We start from the raw sequence: 21053 nt of genomic DNA on the forward strand, positions 1-21053 counted from the left end.
CCAAAATAATGCTTATAATATAATTAAGATAAAAACAAAACTAAGAGATAAAATTAGAATTGGAACAGTTTCATTTACCAGGATTGGTGATTCACAACGTTCTATGATAATGAATGGAATAAATAGTTACTGGCTTATTTTATCTATTCTTTTGTTAGTCACTAAAAGGTAGAGAAAATGTTCAACTAAAATTTTCGATTGAAACTAATAAATAGTACAGTACACAATATGCTTCTAAATATTTTAAAATTAGTTTCATAAGTAAAACCACCCTCTGAACTCTTTATTGTACTTTCACGAGCAACACGACGGGTGCAACATTAGAAGCAGGTTTTGCTAACCCTTCCGGTGCACATGAGATCACCCACAGTTTTGGTGGGGTTCTTGGTGCAAATTTTTTTACCATGGAAACTGTCAGATAATTTTCAACCTTTAACTTGAATTTTCCCTTTGATATATTTTACCTCTCAATTAGAATTCACATATATCCAAGGACATTATATGATTTTTGTACAGTTTGGAATAAAAGTAATGTCGTTCAACGTTTCAAATTTGGAGAATCTTTTATATAAAAAAAATGATAAATTTTCTACACTTTTCTTGTTTGAAGAAATAAAATTCGGCAGACCAGTTGCACATTATAAAATCTACAAAAAATAAATTTTCAGTATGAAATAAAATATCACCTCTCAAAAAAATCTTTAAAACTGACATAATCACGATGCTTGATTTCTTCATTGACAACATATTTGTTACGTTCGGAGGACGTGTTTTTCAACAGACCGTCGGCATTCAAATCGAAACCAATTGCGCCTTCTTCTTGTCCACTTATTTCTTTATTATTATGAGGCTGACTTCATACAGGAACTTACTTAGGAAGAAAGATAAGAAGCTAGCAATATCCTTTAACTCTACTTTCCGCTATATAGATTACGTTCTTTTACAAAATAATTCAAAATTTGGTGACTGTGTCGAACGCATCTATCCCATCGAACTAAAAATATAAAAGATACAACAGATACAGGTAAGTCGGCCTCATATTTTTAATTACATCTATACCATGACTATGAGGGTAGGTTGAAAACAAAACAAATCGACAAAAGAGATGATTTCAGCTTTCCAATTGTGAACTTACCATATCTAAGTAGCAACATTCCAGCAGCACCTGCATACGGGGTATATATCTCAGTCCCAATTGATACGATATTCTCGTGCTTGCATTTTCTATCATGATTTTCTTGATAGAGGGTTGCTGCTCACAAGGAAGCTATTAAACCAAGAGTGTCAATTGGTGAAGTTGAAATCATCCCTTTGTAAATTTTAAGGACGACATCACGAGTTGGTTGACCGTTATGGAATAACCGTTTCACAAATGATATCGGATATGTTCCTTACGTCGTAACTACAATCCCCTTCCCTTTCATGAATGTGACCTACCGAATTAGACTATTTACCGGATTTGTTATAACATAAGCAACACGACGGGCGCCAAATGTTATCTACTTTCCCTTCAGGAGCACCTGAGATCACCCCTAGTTTTTGGTGGGGTTTGTGTTGCTTATTCTTTAGTTTTCTATGTTGTGTCATGTATTCTATTGTTTGTCGGTTTGTCTTTTATTTTTTTCAGTTGTCAGTTTATTTTCGATTTATAAGGTCGACTTTCCCTCTGGTATCTTTCGTCCCTCTTTTATTGATGTATAACATGTATAAGTTAACTTTAATATAAAGTGCAGGTTTAGCTAGGCCAAATAACTGAAAATTGTAAACACGAAAATAAACCCATATGCCCATAGACTATACAAATTTGACATTCTATTCGATTATTTATATTGTAATGTAATTTTTTTTTAACGATAGGTAATACTTTTTACTTTACCTATGAATTCGACTGAAAAGCGTCATATGAGGTAGGGAAAATGCACCACTCTTAGCTTGGCTAGCAATAAAACCAGGTTAAACCCACCATTGTTTCTTAAAGTTCCCTGTTCATAGACAGTAATGTTATACTCAAATTGTTCATTTCTATGTATGATGGCGTTTGTTTTTGTAGCAGTACAGTGTTTCTGTTGTTCCGTTATTTTCCTCTTAACGTCGTGGTGTTTCCCGCGGTTTTGGTTTGTTACCCAGATTTGTTTTCGCTTAATCGATGTATGACTATTGAACGGCGGTATATAACTGTTGCCTCTGTTAATGCATCAAGTAATATTCATTAATTTGAAATCCCGTTTTTTTGGGAGGCAAATCAAAATAAGAAATGTCTCTGGGTCCTACTAGTTTTTACGGTATGCTCTTATAGTAAACGTTTAATTCATTGAAAAAGATAATCAGAAAACTTGGAGAAAAAATTAAGGTTTAAATTAAAAAGTTTTCAAATTATGTCAATAATGTTTTAACGATACAATTTGAGATTTGCCGTCAGACTACTACAGACTAAATACTTGTTCGCAGTTGGAGCATTTACAATACTACATTGATGCATTTAGGGATTAATCACATTTTACATTAAAAATTGTAAAATGCCTCTACCGAGTTAGATATATGACAGTTCGTTTGATTTTGTTAGTTTTTATTGACTCCCCCTTTCTAAAATTCCTTGTAGTTCTGTATTTTGGTACACTTTTTTTGGTTGCATGTCTTGTACCTGTCAGTCCGATTTATAGTAAGTAAATGGCGACTACAGAAAAATATCATCCGTCAGTAATAATTTGAGCTATTTATTAGTAACCAATAATATAAATGATTTATATTTGTATATCTTTTTTTCTCATCCAATTCTGTAACAGTTGTTAGGGAATTTCCAAGACGTCACTAGTATTTAATTTCTTTTCGATTTGTGAGTTTGGGTTTTCCAGTGTTACTAACTATATATATAAATCCGCATATAACTTCGGTATTCTCGAAAAACATAACTTAACTGAAACTGATTTTTAGACATGACGATTTTTTATCAATTAAACATGTGTGCAAAATAAAATTTCATGTAATGGCAAAGTATGAATAAATACAGACACAGCTTTAACGTGGTAATCATCAGTCAATTTGATAGATGTCAAGATGCATTTAAGCATTTCAGTGATAAAACGATTAGTTTTACAATATTCTCAACCTTGATAAAAATAAGATGCTTTATTTATTTAAAGAAGGTTTTTATTAATCTTACTTAGGGATATCGTTTCTAATTGTTGAAGTGTTTGTTACTAGATCATGTAGATGTACTACAAGAAAGTGCTGTTCCAATACTTTTCACCGAATGTAGGGTCGGTTGTCTCATTCTATCTTTTCCTTAAAATCAAAACAAAATGGGTGTTATACACTTTTTTCACTATGATTTCTCTACTGTTGAAGCATATGACAAAAAGATCATAACATGACATTTTTCATATCGCATGTATTATCAGCTCTAGGTTCAATATCAGCGCAAGAGACGCATGTTATTATACACGTATGTTTTACGTACATTTTGAAATAACAAGGATAATTTTTAAAGTTCATAGACTTTCTTTTTAGCTGCTGGTCCCAGAGTGAAATTTCGAAGAGCTCTAATAAGAGAGGACAGATATTCAATAACTATACTGAGAATGCGGATTTCATTGATTTACTCAACCAACATTCGGTATGGTCTATTTTTCTTTCGTTTGTAAACGATAATTTTTTTGGCATCTTAACTAATCCGGCATACATGGACTTTTTTTCAAAGAATAACATAAACTTTGAAATTAGATTCAAAAGATTTCTATTTTAATAATTAATTAAAAGCTGTTCTTTTTTAACAATAATTTTTAAGAAGACGTTTACATTTTCTTGTTCGGAGCTTATCATTACTTAACTATTATGCTGTATGTTTAATGTCATAATATTTCAACGTAAAATTGATGTACCATGTGTGCATGTTTGTTTCTTGTCAGTGATGATCGCTGGCAGATATGAGAATCCGAAATGATTCAATTTTCAAGAAAAGTAATTAAGAATGCATTTCTGCTTGTTGTTTATACGTTAAATTTTACGAAAAAATAATTTAAAGCTCGTAGAACACACTGTTTCTTAAATTTCATATTTATTCTACACATTGCAAATCATTTGTTATTAAGCCGTTTATTTCATTACGATATGTGTTTTCTTTTATGCAGGTTAATGGAGAAATTTTACATGTCATAGCCAATGGAACTTCAATAGCACAAGAAGAATGTCAATATCAGTTCGAATTCAGTACCTGGAATTGTCCAGTAAATATAGCATTGCTCGACAAAAATGATTGTGAGTTAATACAAAATTGTAAAATGTAAAATCACAAAAAAATCCGCGTAAAAAAAAAACGGAAAATCCCTTTTCAAATGGAAAAATCAAAAGCTCAAATACATCAAACGAATTGATTACAACTTTCATACTCCTGACTTGGTACAGGAATTAATTAATGTAATAATGGTGGGTTTAACCTGGTTATCTAGCTACCTAGGCATCTCACTTGTATAACAGTTGCAACAAATTTCATTATATTGTCAACGTTTTGTGAACAAAATAAACAGACATAATAGGTAAACATTGTCAAAAATAGGGCTACAACAGTCGACGTTTTGTAATAATCTTAATGACTAAAAATGTATGTCACAAATCTCATACACAATTCAAACCTAAAATAAACAATGCGTATCGAACTGTTTAATACAGTGTGGAACTTTTGTAAAGCACAACAAGATTTGATGTTCACTTATGCCAACAGCTTAAAGGACTATTTGATAGGTTCTAACACTTTTGTGTTCATTAGATATATGTAGATTATGGGCTGCTGTTTCGTTTAAAAAATACATTACATCTCATTTTAAATATTTTTATATTTGACTGTAATACATTATCAATAAGTTCACACCCAAAAGCAAGGATATAATAAAATGAAACGGAACAAGAAGATAACAGAGTGAAACCTATATGATGTTATGTTTTGCTGATTTATAGTTTTTAATCATTATAATTTTCACTTGTTTAACTGTTGTTTGAAATTAAACATTCGGTAGGTGAAACACGAAAAGAATTTGAATATTTTCAATGTTTCAAAATATAATAGACACATTTATTATTTTAACTATTACTATCCAGTCAATAATGGAGGACCGAATGACCGAATGTTGATCTCTGAGTTTCTTTTTGTTTCATGGTGTTGGTTTACTTTCTCATTGATGTAAACCACGTACAAGATTTTATCATAAACTTTTTCTCAAAATATTGAATTATTGAGTCTGTATATATTCAAATATCTTTTTTTTTCCTTTACCCATATTCATATTCGGAATGTTCGGGTACCATCTTAAACATTCATTGGTGTTCTAGTGATATATGCAAACCGTGTGCTTGAGAGGATTGTTGTCCATGAAAAAAAATGTGTCATGATTTTGAGCTAAACAAAAACCTTGAATGATTGATTGACAGGTTGTTTGTTTTTGTGTTGACAACTTTTCGTTGGTGGAGGGAGGCGGAGTACCGTTTCCCAAATGTAATGTTCTCATATATTAAAGTTATATACTTATATGTGTGATAATAATGTTTTCTAGATATAATAATCCAGATATAAAACATAACACCATTGGAACACTAACATATACATCACCACTTTAAACCCGGTCTGCTCATATAAGACCCGGCTTATGATTTATTCTCTAGACGCGGATTAATTGTACACAATACATTTTTATTACAGCTAGGAGGGAGGCGTCTTTTGTCCAAGCAATCACGGCAGCTGGACTCGTGTATGCCGTGACGATGTATTGTAGGTCAGAGGATCAGACATTATGTACATGTGATCATACAAAACGGGGTAAGATAGTTGTAAAGAAAAAAAGATACCAAAGGGACATTCAAACTCAAAAATAAACTGACAACGCCATTGCTACAAAAAGAAACAGACAAAAAAAACAGTACAAAAACACAACGGAGAAAACTTAAGACTAGGCAATACGAACTCTTCCAAAAACTGGAGATGATATTAGGTGCCCGGAAGGGTAAGCAGATCCTGATCAATATCTGGCACTCGTTGTGTTGTTCATGTTAATACAAATCCTGTAATAATTCGAATTCAGTAGGTCACATTTGGGGGAGGGGACTGGATCGTAGTTACGACAATTGGAACATATCCGATATTCTATGTGACACATGTGACATGGATATTCCATAACTGTCAACCAACTCGAGTCGTGATGGCGATCGTGAAATTTACGCTGCAAAATTTACGTAAAATTGTAAGTGCTTCCAAATCTTAACTAAAAAAAAACACACCTTGATGTTTTTAAGTATGGGTTCCATCACAGCGCAACGAAAGAATAAATCTTATTTTATCACAATAAAGCTTTTTTTACAAAAAGCAACCCATGTTCATACTCTATTTTATTACAATGAAGCTTTGACTATGAGAAAGTATATTTCTATAGGAGAACAATCGGGAATGGTTTGGGGAAGATGTAGTGATAACATAAATTTCGGGATGAAGTTTTCAGAGCGGTTACTGAACAAGTTGGACCCTGGAAATGATGCAAATTCAGCTATGCGACGGCATAATTATAAAGTCGGACTACGGGTGAGTAAAACTATATATATCGAAAACCGAATCGACGGTTGAAAGCGCTAATAGTTATTTTGTAATTCTTTGTGTTTCCGTAGTTGAAGAAAACCAACGTCAACACATACAACCAAAAGTATCGACATAATTTTTTTAAATCGTTTAAAGTAGTTAGCTATTAACACAATGATATAAAACAAGATAATGGTAAAGGGACTGAAGCTCAATAATAAAACAATATATTTCGTTGACTTTAATAATTGATATGAGTATATTCATGTATCATTAAATTTGCTGTCTATATTTTTTTTAAACAATTTACCAACATCTTATATATCATTGATATTCATTAGGCAGTGTTACGGGGTGCAAAATTGGACTGTGTATGCCCTGGTATTAATAAAAGCTGTGCAACCATGAGAGTATGCTGGAAACAAGTTTCCACTTTCCGTGAAATTGGAACTTTCTTGAAAAAACTTTATGGACATGCACAATATGTTAAATATATGGACAAACAGCTTTGGTTTGAATATTTTGGAGTAACTCGTGAATTGGTTTTAAGGAAAGAATTAGCATACTTACAGATTTCAACTGATAGTATTTACATACCACCAATCTACAAAAACAAAGGTAAGCAGTGGATAATGTATTATAAGTAATCTCCAAAAATCATTTTAAGATCACATTCCATTTTCTTTTAATCTGTTTTCTTCTTAATAAATTTCCACCAGGTTAATTAGATTTTAATGGCAAGCTTAATTCATTTATTACGTTCATAAGGTAAATCCATCGATAGTTAGTTTAAAAATTACATCTTGTTTTGTACTTGTTCTCCTTCTATTTTATCATTTTTCTATTGCAGCAATGTTAAAGATATACCAAAATCTTGTAAAGATGTTGAGGATTGTTAAGTTGACAGATCACTGGTAAATTACCCTATATATATATTCCTGATACATATGATGATCAAATTCACATGTAAATTATCCGATTTATATTTAAGTGTCACGGTACTTTTCTATCCCAACTTCATGTATTTGGTTTTGGTGTTATAGTTGTTATTCTTATCGGATTTGTCTATTGCTTATTCCGTCTCTGTGTGTGTTCCATTTTAATGTTGTGTCGTTGTTTTCCTCTTATATTTAATACGTCTCCCTCAGTTTTAGTTTGTTACCCCGATTTTGTATTTTGTCCATATATTTATGTTTTGAACAGCGGTATACTACTGTTGCCTTTATTTGCTTGTCTATTTCCTAGATTTTTGAGTACTTTCAATGGTTTATAAAAATGTTTTGAATTTCATATGATATGGAATACTGTTTCTCTATGAAATATCATCTTGTTTCATTTTTCCCGTTAAAGAAATAAATAATAAACTATGCGAAACTTGTTTCATTACTTTTTCAATGTATTGCGACAAACAACTTTATATTTCCAGGTTATTCGACCCGGTTACATATCAACTTATGACATCTAATAATACCCACAATGCATTATTTCTCACAAGACTCCAGGCAAGTACTAATCAAAGTAAAGTCATAAAAAAAACATCCATTTAAATGTAAAAACTTTAAACTTCAATCAGATGAAAGCTTAAGTATTGTTTTTAAAATTCTCTTTTCTACTGGATTTAAAAAAAAAGAAACGGAATGAGTTGCATATCCTGCATGGCACTAAGTATCGAGGTATATATGTACAGACAATAGATTGTATTCCATAAAACAAAGACCACAGTTCGGGCCCTTTAAAGGATTCAATGTGTCGTTATCTCCTAAATGTTTGCTTGTATAAACAGTTAATTCTACGTTTCATATATACGATATTGTTCACAGATGCAGTTTTTATTCTTCTTATTTTTAATACTTTTCAATAATAAGACTTGAGGATCTACATATACTAAGGGATACTTAATTATTTGGTAAAAAAAAATTAGTTTGTTATAATTAAACCAGAACCATACCATTCAAACCATTTAAAGGATACTAAAAATATTAATAGATAACTGAAATTATTACAAAATCATTTGTTTAAGTTTATGTTAATTTTATTAATTTGACGTTTTGAGAAAACATTTATCTTCAGTTATTCTTAAAAGCATTGGGTAACTTTATTGTCAGCATCTACGGGAAATTCCAGCTATTGTTATCTCTTTAAAAAAATCTTTAAATTTTTTTTAATAGATTTTATCGTATGAAAACGACATATTGAAATAAACATGAGAAGGATACAGGATTTCTGCATCTACATCTTAGTGAAACGATTCATGAAGAACTCATAAACAGATTTGTTTAATGTCTGCAACTTTTAATGGAGTATTTGAATGATTTTTTTTTAAATATCATTTAAAGGTTTTCGAATAGATGTAAGATGTGATTTTTGAGATCCCCCCCCCCCCCCCCCCGGATTTACCAAAACAAAACCATGGACTTTGCGCTTTCATATTATGATTATTATATATCTATTCTCCAACTCCTCCTTAACCAGTAAATGAATTTTAATTTCAATGATTCATGGCATACCTTCCATTTCATTTGTTGATAAAAAAAAAATGGCAATTGCTTAATTAGGTTTCAAATTAGTATCTGCGACCCCTCTTAAACCATTAATTGTAATTTGAAACATTCTCAAATCTTAACCATATAATGCTATTGTACACCTTCTGTTTTTTTTTTTTTTTTATCTCAATTTATGTTTGGTTCTCCTTACCAAAACATTGTCTATGCAAGGGGTGGTATTATTTTGTAATCTTTGCTCACATAACTCATAGTTTCATATTTATTTATTACTATTGAATATAAATTCAAATGTTTGTTCTATTTTCATATTAAGTTGTTTTGTTCCTTTCGAATGTATATTCACTCTTTATCAATACTATTGCAGTTTGATTAGAAATCCATAAGAACTTCTTCACATTCATAAGTAAAGTAAAATAACTCTTATGAATCACATTCAATAAAACTAGGTTTAATCTACGTCTCTCTACATTCGAAAATGCCTGTACCAAGTCAAAAATATGACAGTTGTTTTATGGGTTTTGTCAAGTGATAAGGGACTTTCCGATTTGATTTTATTCTGAGTTCAGTTATTTTGTGATTTTAGTTTTATGACACATATTTCAAGAAACACGTAAATCTTATTTCAAACAATTTTTTTTATAGATTCTGTCAAAGAATCATATTTTGCGTAGTATAAGACGTGACACTTCAGCAGCACAGGAAGAATGTCAGTATCAATTTAAATGGGAAAGATGGAACTGCCCCGAAAACAAAGCAACAATAAGTCAAGAATTCGGTTAGTTGTGTTTTGCTGCACATGCTAATTAAGCCATTTGTTTGCTTTCTTACTATAGAAAACCCTAACTGTTATACATAAGTGCTTGTCATTATACTTACAACTTAAAGCAGAATGTATTTTGATGTTTTGAAGATTAAGAAATAATATCTGCTACAGAAAATTGAGATGTGCGGCATATATGACAGAGCAATTTATATTGGGTTTTTTTCGAGATATCAAAAAGATCTTTTCAAATTGAATATTCCTGGTCAAAATTTGACGTTTTAGATTTGCAATTCGAATCGAAATTTCGTTAAGAGCAAGATTATGATGGCTTCCAATAAAATGAAACTTTTCTTCATTGCAACACATCACGGTGCGAAGATATTGCATTCTTAAAATAGTCATGCTATCAGTGAAATGAGTAGGTAACAGATATCGGTTATCATTGGTTGCCTTAAAATTTAGGATAAATTCCATTGGCTAGAATCATATGTAGAATTGGGAACATGTTAAGGACAGAATATATAAAATTCGAATATCAATCAGCATGGGTATTTAAGATCTGCTGTGATACTTGGTCATGGAATAAGTTTGCCTTTACTGATTTACATTGCTATACAATTTTGCGTCAAGCTCATATTGATTAAGAAAAGGGAATCATATATTTACAAGTTTCGGATTGTCTATCTGACTATATATGCATGTACATCAACACCAAAAATGCATATTTTTAAAATCCAAAGAAAATATTGATTCACCAATACCAACAACTGTGAATATTGTAGTACATGTATCCAACCATACTAGATCTTGTGCATTCCTAATGTCCAGCAGAATTATGAAAGAATTTGTTTAACAAATTTGAGTTTTTGTAGACAGGCTTATTATACCACATTTGTGTATATGTAAAAAGAAGATATAACACCTTTTCCACACAAACCACATCTCACTTGACCATAAGATACAGCGAAGAAAAAAATCACAAAAGTACTGAACTCAGAGAAAATTATGAAAGGAAAGTCCCTAATCAAATGGCAAAATTATAAGCTCAAAAACATCAAACATATGGATAACAAGTGAGGCACTCCTAAGTTTTAAGAAAATTTAAACTTATATGGAAATCATATGTTTTTGATTAATTAAACTTATCTTGCATTTAAATCGCCAAAAATACTTTTGTCTATTTTTGTTTCAGCCACCAGAGAGGCTGCTTTTGTGCAAGCAATCACTGCAGCTGGTGTAATTCACGAAATTGCAAAAATGTGCAGCTCTGGAAACGAAAAGTTCTGTTCATGTGAGATCACAAAATATAAACAAGGTATAGATCTACAATTTAAATCACCATTACCGATGTTTTACACGTCAATAAAAAAAATTCACATCATCTATGTGTTTCAAAATCTACTTATTGTTTTGTTCACATGTATATATAATTATTTAGCTGCTGCAGTTTGAATATTGCTAACTATTTATATCAAATCAAACAGATAACTTATATTACACGTAAAAGGAATATAGAAATTCACTAGTTCTCGCATGATAGTGTCAGAAGTATTTTAGTATGAGAAAAAGAGGCGAAAGATATTAAAGGGGCATTCAAACTCATTAATCGAAAATAAACTGACACCGCCATGGTTTAAATAAAGAACCAACAGACTCACAAAAGTACACGAAACACAACAAAGAGAACTGAAGACTGAGCAAAAAGACCCCCACCAAAATTGGGGGTGATCTCAGGTGTCCAAGAAGGGATAACAGATTTTGCCCTGCATATGGCACCTTTCGTGTTGCTCGTGACCTTTAACTCTTATAAAACAATAAATCTATAGATAGTTATTTAATGATCGGCTATATGTTTTATACAAATTAATAAGATGTGATTTGCATTTTTGTAGATCCAATAGACAACATTCAAACCTTTTATTGGGATGGCTGCAGTAACAAGATCAAATTTGGAGGCACATTTACTTACGAGTTACTAAAGGAGTTTACTTCTGGAAAGGACGAAAATGCAGCTATGCATCTACATAATTATGAAGTTGGGTATAAGGTTGGTGAAATTTAAACAAATCATGTATGCATGCACGTTCAGCTCAACTTCGAGTTAGAGGTAAATGCGCTAAATCAATGTGTGTATTACATCGGTTCTTATCGTTAATCATCCGTCTAATGATAAAAGTAATCACACAGATAATGATTCTCTTTTTTCATTTCAGGCAGTTGAAAAGACAGCCAAAACAAAGTGTACGTGCCAAGGCAAAGGTTGTACCTTCATAATATGTTGGAGACAAGTTTCCACATTTCGCCATATTGGAAGTTTTCTTAAAAACCGCTACAAAAAAGCAAAACATGTACAGTTTCTTGATGGTCAGTTACACCAAAGAAAATATAAAACCACTCAAAAAGTAACCAAGATTAAAAACAAGCATTTGACGTACTTGCGAAAATCCCCGAACTACTGCACGAAAAATCAGGTACACAACATTGAAGGGACTACAGGGAGACAGTGTTCTCGTAATAAAAACACAACGGACGTTTCAGAACGAAAGAGTTGTAAAACATTGTGTGTGTCATGTGGATACAAAGTAATTAGAAAACACAATAAGTATGTTTGTTTGAAGTAGGTTACATTTTATTATTATTTTCTTTTTCTTGTTTATTTAGTTGGTAAATAGAAGTTAATATGCAAAGATATGGTTATACTCACGAAATACTTTTGATCAAATATTTTCAAGATGTAAACAACACCACTTATAACTATGTACATGTAGTAATATAATCAGTATGTTGCTTTTTATTTTGATGCACAAACATTCATTGTTTAAATAAACATTAAATAAGGCTAACTAAATGAGAAAGGAACAGGAGTGTAAAAAGTCATAAACATACCAGGCATATAATTTAGTACGTAATGGGAACGAGGCGATATTGATTAAGGTCGTTTTTTTTGTTTTGGTTAAGAGGAGCTGAGGGAAATATGTCGGGCATTATAAAATATTCTTTCTATTTTTCTGAGTTCGATTCATGAAAGCTCTCTTCTAAATAATCATAAAATCAGACGCTTTTCGTGATTTAAGTAGGTTAAATCTGGCACGCATGCATATATGCTACATACAAAACGTCTTTTTGTCCTCCGTAACGCCTTGCGGGATACATAGAAAAACCATGTCTCTGTCCGGTCTTCTAAGCGTCTTAACGTGTACAATTCTTGCCCAGTTTTATTTATAAAATTCATATCAAAATAGTATATTTATTCCCAAAGGGTATCACTAGCTCAGTAGTCAGCACCTTTGTGCTGAAATGTATTATCATTGATATGGTCATACTTATAATTTAACTGTTAATAAAACTTTTGAATGTTAAGGCTTTTCTACCTCTGAAGTAGATTACCTTAGATGTATTTGGCAAAACTGTTTTGAATTTAGGTCCTGAATGCCACTCAACTTCGTATTTTATTTGGACTTTTTTATTAGAGCGTCACTGATGAGTCTTTTGTAGACGAAACGCGCGTCTGGAGTAAAAACAAAATTTGATCCTGGTATCTATGATACGTTTACTTAGGTAAAGTTGAAAATCAGCACTGATTATTATTTTTACAGGATCAATGTCTCTTTGAAATTGTAATTTATATTTGATATTGTATTGCATTGAATGCACTCTAACACATACATTTCCTGTTGAATTTTTATGACGTGTAAAGAAAAGGAAAATACGGAAAATACCACAGGTAGTAATCTTAAAAACCAGGTTCAGCCCAACTTTTTTTTCTTAAAATGTCCTGTACCAAGTCAGGAAAATGGCAGCTATTACCTTATAGTTCGTTTCTATGTGCATTGCATTGTCTTTCGTTTTTGTTGCACTTCAGTGTTTTCGTTGTTTCTTTGTTTTCCTCTTATAGTTGATGCGTTTTCCTGGGTTTTAGTTTGTAAGTCGGTTTTGATTTCTCTCAATCGATTTATAACTTTCGAAGAGCGGTATACTACTGTTGCCTTTATTTCTTGACAAACCTTTATTAAAAAGTAATTGTCATTTGGTAGATAGAATATACAAGGGGGCTTTGGAACGCTAATTTTTTTTTATTTGGTTTAGATAATGCACAGTGTGGCATCTGTTTTTATTTGGGGTTTCTATTTTTGATTTATGAAAATAAACTTGTGAGATTTTAAATGACTTGAAGTTTATAGACCGATGAGCGTCTGTGTGTTCTTTCCCCCTGTTTTCTACATTTGTAGGTATCCGCAAAATCTTATTCGAGAGATATATACCATGGTGCTTGCTATTTGGCCAATTGGAGATGTAGTTTAAAAGTTTTAAATGAATTGTAAAGGTATAGATTTCCTATTTCCGCTTATCAGTAGAATATTTTTTTGTTGATAAATTGATGATTGGAAAATGTCCAGATACAAATATTTTAAACATACTCAATTAACGAAAAATATCTCGTTAAAACGGATTAAAAGGTTGAACTTCAATTGGCAAATATTTCTGAAATATTTATTCGGGACACGGTTATAAATGTTAATATAGACAAATTCCTCAACAAAAATGCTGGGCTGAAACCATTTTATATTTTAAAGACACATGGTACGTCGCCAGGAGTACGAGAACAAAGTTGGGCGAGCAAAATAGAACCTGGTCGCTCTGAAACAAAATAGTTTTTTTTATGTAAATAATCAATAAACTGTTGTTAGATTATTATATTTCTAGATGTATGCAAGTATTTGACAGAGAAAAACTATTACATCTTCGTTTCTATTTTACTCTTTTTGATAGCTTAATGTTTTGGTATTTATTTATTTTTTTGTGTCTTCATATTGTTTAAATTTGAATGAAAATTGGTAAGTTGTATTAAATTTTCTAATGATTTCATATTCATGTCCAGCATAGGTTAAACATGATTTTTTTCTGTTCTGTCCTTCTGTCCGTTACGTACCAGGTTAAACAAGTGTATTTTAGGACGTATACCATGACTTTGTGGTGAAACTTGTTCATAATGATGTGAGCTGTTTAAATTATATCCAATAACGGTTTTTTACTCAAATTATATGGTTTACTTAACATAGACATTGGATAGTGGCAAATTATTTCATTTGCAGGTTCAAGTTTTAGGTTAAGGTAGTTTATTGTGCTATGAGCTTTTAATGTTATATGACAAAAGTATCGATGTTGACCACATTTACACGGCTAAATGAAAATAAATATGGACACCATTTGTTTAAAAATTTAAGGAGTCAGACAGTGCAATTTCAACTTTTGATATCGAAAGCAGTCAACGGGGATGAAAGGATAGTGCAATAACATAAATATGCGACATTTTAATGTGCACTTTTTAAAATAACTCCCTCGAACACCAAGGTGAAAATTAGCATTCATATTTGAAATAAACATTTAAGCATAATGAACACGATAAAAGCTAAAACGCTTCTTGACATTATAAACCTTAATGCAAGTAATAATAAATAAAATGATGTATGCAACTGAAAGTTTACATAAACATTTAAAACAAAGATATTGTAGTCTTTAAGGAATAGAATTACGAATAGGATTTATCTGTTTTTTGTTAGTTATGTACCGGAAAGTACCATGCTGTTCGTCTGCTAGACTTTCCAGCATTGATGCTTTAGATCCTCTTCGTGAATCTACAATACTAATCATCTCTGTTGTATTCTTATTGGTACATCTGTTTGTTTTTGGTTTTCTTTTGCAAACTGTTTTGATCAGACTTCTAAAGCTGGTCATGAAATTTTCATTCAAACCACTGTATATAATTGGATTCAATGCACTGTTGGTATACAGCAATGTTACAGCAATAAAATACAGAGGATTGTACCAGTCAGGAAGCTGTAAGACAAAAATAGTATGTAAAATTGAGAAAGGAAATGGGGAATGTGTCAAAGCGACAACAACCCGACCATAGAGCAGACAACAGCAGAAGACTACCAATGGGTCTTCAATGTAGCGAGAAACTCCGGCACCCGTAGGCGTCCTTCAGCTAGCCCCTTACAAATATGTATACTAGTACAGTGATAATGGACGTCATATTCAAATCCGGATTATACACAAGAAAATAGAATTAAAAATCATACAAGACTAACAAAGGCCAGAGGCTCCTGAATTGGGACAGCCGCGAAACTGCGGCGGGGTTATGCATCTGCTTGCATTGCTTCTCGTAAGGCAATTGTGTGTTTAGTTTCATATATGTAGAAATTATGATATTTTCAAACTTATATGTAGCATGTTTCAATGTTTACAATATAGCTATTCATTTTAAAGACCACCAAAATAGCCTTACCACTCATAAAGCATTACCGAAGCGGTCTACGGATTGACAAGCGTTAGTACGGGAAATTGTGATAGTTCACATTTATTTTTTGTCCATGGTCTTTATGAAAAGTGGTCTCAGTTGACAATCACATCACAAGTCATCTCCTTTTATTTATATATGGTTGTATAAAAACTTGGTGCATTTCAAACTATCAGAAACCAGAATACTAATTTTGACAGTGCAGTTGTTGGTTTTTTTTAAACCGTGCCATAAAGGTCGTTTCCAGATAATTTTTTTAAGAATTGCAATAAAAAAAAATAAGACAAGGGTGCCTTCTCAAAGAAATGAAATTCATAATGAAAAAGTGTTGATTTAGAAAATACATACCGATTGTCTCCTGTCCGACCGAAACAGTTCAAACAGCTTGGTTACTTGGAAAGGTATCGCACATACGATGAATGCTATCAATATGGCAAACAACATCATAACAACCTAAAATGCAATCACAAGCCAAAACATAAAACGATGCAGTAAAGATCTACTGAGCTATGTGTAAGATATGTTTGCATATTCAGTACTACCACAATGGCAAATATTTGCTCTCGATTAAGAAAAACTGTCATTATTACACCAACAAAAATAAGAGAATTGTCTTTGCTTCTTTCAAGCAGTTTCTCCTCATTTATAAGAAATTAGAACTTTTGGTTGGTCAGAACCAGAAATTAAAAACAAAAACAAAATAATCTGGGATTATAAGTTCATAAAGAGCCATTGTCGATCAACTCAGAGCTGCCATTATCATAACTTCACATGCTGTGAAAGATTAACGGGCAGTCATCTATGTTTGTATGTTCATGGTAATACAAAATATGGGTTGCACATCCCTAATATCCTGTCAAACTTTATGTATACACTATGTCAATAAAACATTATCTTTTTTTTTCTTTTTTTTTTTTTTTATTCAACAATATATTGCTTGCTGTTAACAATTGACTCCACTAGTCCAGCCTCCTAGTGAAGAGTACCTGCATTTTAATATCATTTCTCTCTGTGAAAACATTATCGACTGGTTACCTATCTTGGTATCTTTAATCTGGTAATATTATAATTCGAAGGTATATCCCGAGTCAGGTTTTGAGTCAAATCAATGAAGTAAGTGTTAAATCGATCACATGATATTATTGTATTTTGTTTTGCTAATTTTCAATTGAAGGGAATGTGTGAAAATATGAATCCAACAAAAATATGAACTGAAAAAAATGTGTATCCTACAAAAATAGGAATTAAAACAATCTGCATTGAACAAATATAGGAATAAAAACAATCAATCGGAAATGGAAGAAATGAAATAATCTGAATACACAATGTAAGAACGACAGAAATGAAAACAACCCGATTTAAAGAAAAGGAATAAAAACCATCTGTATTAGACCAACATAGGAATGTGATTAATCAAAGTAAAGAATGATTAGAAAAAAATCTAAATTTAACAAAAGAGAATTGAAAAAAATCTGCATTGGATATATAAAGAAATGAAAACAATCTGCATCGGACAAAAATAGGAATAAAAAACAAACTACGTATAGAACATACGATAATAAAGGGAATGAGAACATTATGAATAGTGCCAAACGAATTGCGGTATATGAACATAGTGAATGAGAATTTTAAATCATTTACTTCTTAATAATAAAATGCTATGTAGGATACGTAATTCGGCTATCAATCCAATCATACAAGAATTCAAAGTCGTATAATTATAAGAACATATTTGTTATTTCAAACCTTTTAAGTATTTTATAGTATCTACCTTTTGTTTTGATCTCTGCTGTATTGCAGAAGTAGATAGCGCACCAGAACTCGGAATGATTCTTCTCTTCCCAAGCCTCACAAGGATGATTGTGTACATCACTATCATAATAACCATTGGGATCCAGTTAAGAACCACAAGAACACATACCCAGTACGCACTCTTTGACCTGTATCCGTTATCACATTCGCCATCCGAGTTTCTCGTCTGCGGCCATACATCAGAGCAGAATCTTTCGAGAAAATCCTTCCATTGTCTTTTTGTGTACTTGTAGAAAAACAGAGCTGGCATACCTATGGCTGCAGCACATGTCCATATAATTACCATAACCAGACTGACTCTCCTCTGTGTAACACGTGATTTCAGAGGAAACATAATGGCAAAGAATCTGTCCCCAGCAATAGCTACCAGGGTAAATATACTTGCACACATTGCTGTAACTTAAAAAAAAAATCGTAATCATTTATTTTGTTATTCAGTTTCAATTTTTGCTATTCATACAATGATAAATGCAAAAACATATCATGTTTGTTTGGCTGTTGCTTATTTGTATTGCGTTAGTTGTTTTGTAGAGCTGCACACTTCGAATAACACGTGAATGAAACATATTTATATTCCTTCCTATGCAAATAAAAAGAAAAAAAGATGCATCATGAAGGAACAGACAATGAAATCATTAAAAGAATAACGGTTATGAATAGGTGATTTTTAATTTGATTTTAAACATATTTTATTCATTAAGATATGAAAAGGATTGAGCAACAGGCACAGCCTATAAAAGCTCTCTCCATATTACATGTTCAAGGTATAATTTAATTATAACAACTGTATTTAAAATAATGCAATATAGTGGAATATGCATGCTACTTATGAGCACACACGAGAAAACAAATGTTTACAGTGTTACTTACTAAATGCAAAGTATATTTAAGTATATATAGGCAATTACTCATCATATATTCAAGAACCTTGAAACATGCAAATATCCTTTATAAGTCATTAGAAATATATATATATATGGCTTGAAAGAGACACTAAGCTTGCTTAGTGGATAAAATGAATTAATGTTTAAGTGGAGAAGAAAAAAAAAGAAAAAAGAAAACTAAATGAAGCAAAAAATAAGTAAGTTTTAAACAAAACGATGAGTGTCACTGATATATTTATGAACAGATTTAAAAATAGCAATATTCATATCATATGAAAATAATCTGTTTCCAAAAAGTAATAATTCAATATTTATATCAACATTGTCAGCAACGGAGTTAATGGAATCAAGAAGGATCTGTCTTACATCATTGTACTTAGGGCAAATGAAAAAGAAATGTTTGTTATCCTCAACAGGGTGATTACAGTTTACACAAACAGTGTTCTCTGATAAGAACTGGTTAAACAAATGAGATTTTAGGTTGCTAGCATGAATAGGTGCTACACACTGTGGTACCATTGATCTCTGTGTTTTCTTTTTCTTTTTCACAAATAAAGGCAACTGTAGTATATCGCTATTCGCAAGTCATAAATTGAGAAAACTATCCGGGTGACAAACTAAAAATGAAGAAAACAACAGAACAATAGAAACACTGAAGTGCAACAACAACAACATAAGAACAAAAATCAAAGACAATTCAACACACACACATAACAGAACTATAAGATAACAAAACTAATGATTAACAAAACGGAAAAAAGAATGTGTATGATTGCTATTAATGCATGAAACGATATTCAATTATTTTAACATTCAAGTTGTTGTCACACGAATATAAATTTCTGAACGTTTACGAAACTGCAATCCTCTTTTATCAAAATCGTAAAATAAGTAGCAAATAGTTGCGTGTACTCAAAATAGTATTTTTTTGAGTTTATTCCTTTACATTATTTAAATCAAAAGAAAATTTCTAGTCTCGTCATATTTATTTACTTACTTTGTATGAAAGGATTAAATTTACAGAAATACGCCCCTACTACCCAACCTTCAGTAACGTCATCGACAAGGTGAATCCATATTGGAAAGCAAGCAACAAGTAAATCAGCAATGGATAAATTCACAATATAAAAGTTGGTAGCAGTTCTCATTTTCTTTGAATGAACAACAATAAAGATGATGAGAATATTTCCAATGATAGCGACGAGGTCTACAGCCGCTACAACGGCTATTTTCACTGCTGTTTCCCATGCTGGAAACTTTTTTAATTCGCCTATAAAATTTGTATTTAATAAATCTTCATCGCTGACTGTTGCGGTATTTTCACATTTGCCAGACATTGTAGACCGCTTCCGTCCATGAGAATTATGGACGAATATGATACTGACAGAAATAATAAATACGATAGTGTTGCTGCTACCATTGAGGGTTATCAAACGCCTACTTGGTTATCATTGTCAATATTTAATTTTACTCTGATAGGAATAAAATCTGGTATTATCTCACCATAGATCACTATCGTCATACAAAATAATTAATTCCAATAAAAGTGAACGTAAGAAAGTTTCTTTGAAAATCACATTATCAACAGGAACAAATAGAATTTGTCCATCATGTTAACAAATATTAGAATAGACTTTTTCGAACTTCGTAGAATTCAATGATTGTAAATAACCACTAAAGAGACAGCATCTGTGATTTCATTTTAAGATGTTGTCTTTAAGAAATCCTGTATGATTTGACAGTAACAGGTATAACAAAAAATGACATATACATATGTTTATATGTTCTAGTTGAGAGTTTGTCTGCGTATCAAAAGGGATGAATTTTGATAAAAAGTGTTTTTCGTAAAATAGTAATTTCTGTATTCAGATATAAGGACAACGAGCCATTGTATCATATCAATCTATATGTCTACAGTTAAAGGTGCTGTTTGATATGTACCAGCATGGAAGTATTATATTGACTGGTCAATAGTGTACTTTATTTCCATGGTACAAAACCAATTATTTGTTCTTTTAACGAAATATGTAACTTCCGTGGACTTACTAAGACCGGATAACAAAACAAGATGTCATTCAAAAATTAAAAGTTAAAAAAAAAAGCAGACAAAGTAATGGTCAGAGAAAAAAAAATGTAATAAACAAAATCCACAAATCCCTACGAATAACAAAAAATTGAACGACACGAACACCAAATAAAACTAAAAGTGTAAATAATTTATGTTACGGTAATG

At 31.5% G+C, this 21053-nt stretch overlaps 2 protein-coding genes across 2 annotated transcripts; one reads left to right on the forward strand and one right to left on the reverse strand.

Moving 5' to 3' along the window:
- Positions 1-73: 73 nt before the first annotated feature.
- LOC134726667 (uncharacterized) lies at positions 74-12610 on the forward strand. Its single transcript, XM_063591078.1, has 12 exons — positions 74-168; positions 3508-3613; positions 4128-4254; positions 5690-5806; positions 6417-6562; positions 6898-7174; positions 7407-7470; positions 7983-8058; positions 9703-9835; positions 11016-11138; positions 11716-11870; positions 12037-12610. The coding sequence occupies exons 1-12, from the start codon at positions 104-106 to the stop codon at positions 12442-12444; spliced, it is 1797 nt and encodes a 598-aa protein (XP_063447148.1). The 5' UTR covers positions 74-103; the 3' UTR covers positions 12445-12610.
- A 1709-nt stretch (positions 12611-14319) lies between these two features.
- LOC134726668 (substance-K receptor-like) lies at positions 14320-20157 on the reverse strand. Its single transcript, XM_063591080.1, has 4 exons — positions 19818-20157; positions 17896-18335; positions 16473-16577; positions 14320-15661 (listed from the first exon to the last, which is right to left on the reverse strand). Exons 1-4 carry the CDS (start codon positions 20155-20157, stop codon positions 15341-15343), a joined length of 1206 nt encoding a protein of 401 aa, XP_063447150.1. The 3' UTR covers positions 14320-15340.
- Positions 20158-21053: the final 896 nt, after the last annotated feature.

The sequence above is a fragment of the Mytilus trossulus genome, chromosome 7 (genome assembly GCF_036588685.1).
Source record: "Mytilus trossulus isolate FHL-02 chromosome 7, PNRI_Mtr1.1.1.hap1, whole genome shotgun sequence".
Classification (NCBI taxonomy): domain Eukaryota; kingdom Metazoa; phylum Mollusca; class Bivalvia; order Mytilida; family Mytilidae; genus Mytilus; species Mytilus trossulus.

Excerpts from the sequence above, each read along its gene's own strand:
- LOC134726668 (XM_063591080.1), bottom strand. The coding sequence starts at position 20,157 with ATGTCTGGCAAATGTGAAAATACCGCAACAGTCAGCGATGAAGATTTA. Across the intron at positions 18,336-19,817 it reads ATTTAATCCTTTCATACAAA|TTACAGCAATGTGTGCAAGT; the intron begins GTAAGTAAATAA and ends TTTTTTTTTAAG. Across the intron at positions 15,662-16,472 it reads GGTCGGACAGGAGACAATCG|CTTCCTGACTGGTACAATCC; the intron begins GTATGTATTTTC and ends TTTGTCTTACAG.
- LOC134726667 (XM_063591078.1), top strand. The coding sequence starts at position 104 with ATGATAATGAATGGAATAAATAGTTACTGGCTTATTTTATCTATTCTT. Across the intron at positions 5,807-6,416 it reads ATGTGATCATACAAAACGGG|GAGAACAATCGGGAATGGTT; the intron begins GTAAGATAGTTG and ends ATATTTCTATAG. Across the intron at positions 7,175-7,406 it reads ACCAATCTACAAAAACAAAG|CAATGTTAAAGATATACCAA; the intron begins GTAAGCAGTGGA and ends TTTCTATTGCAG.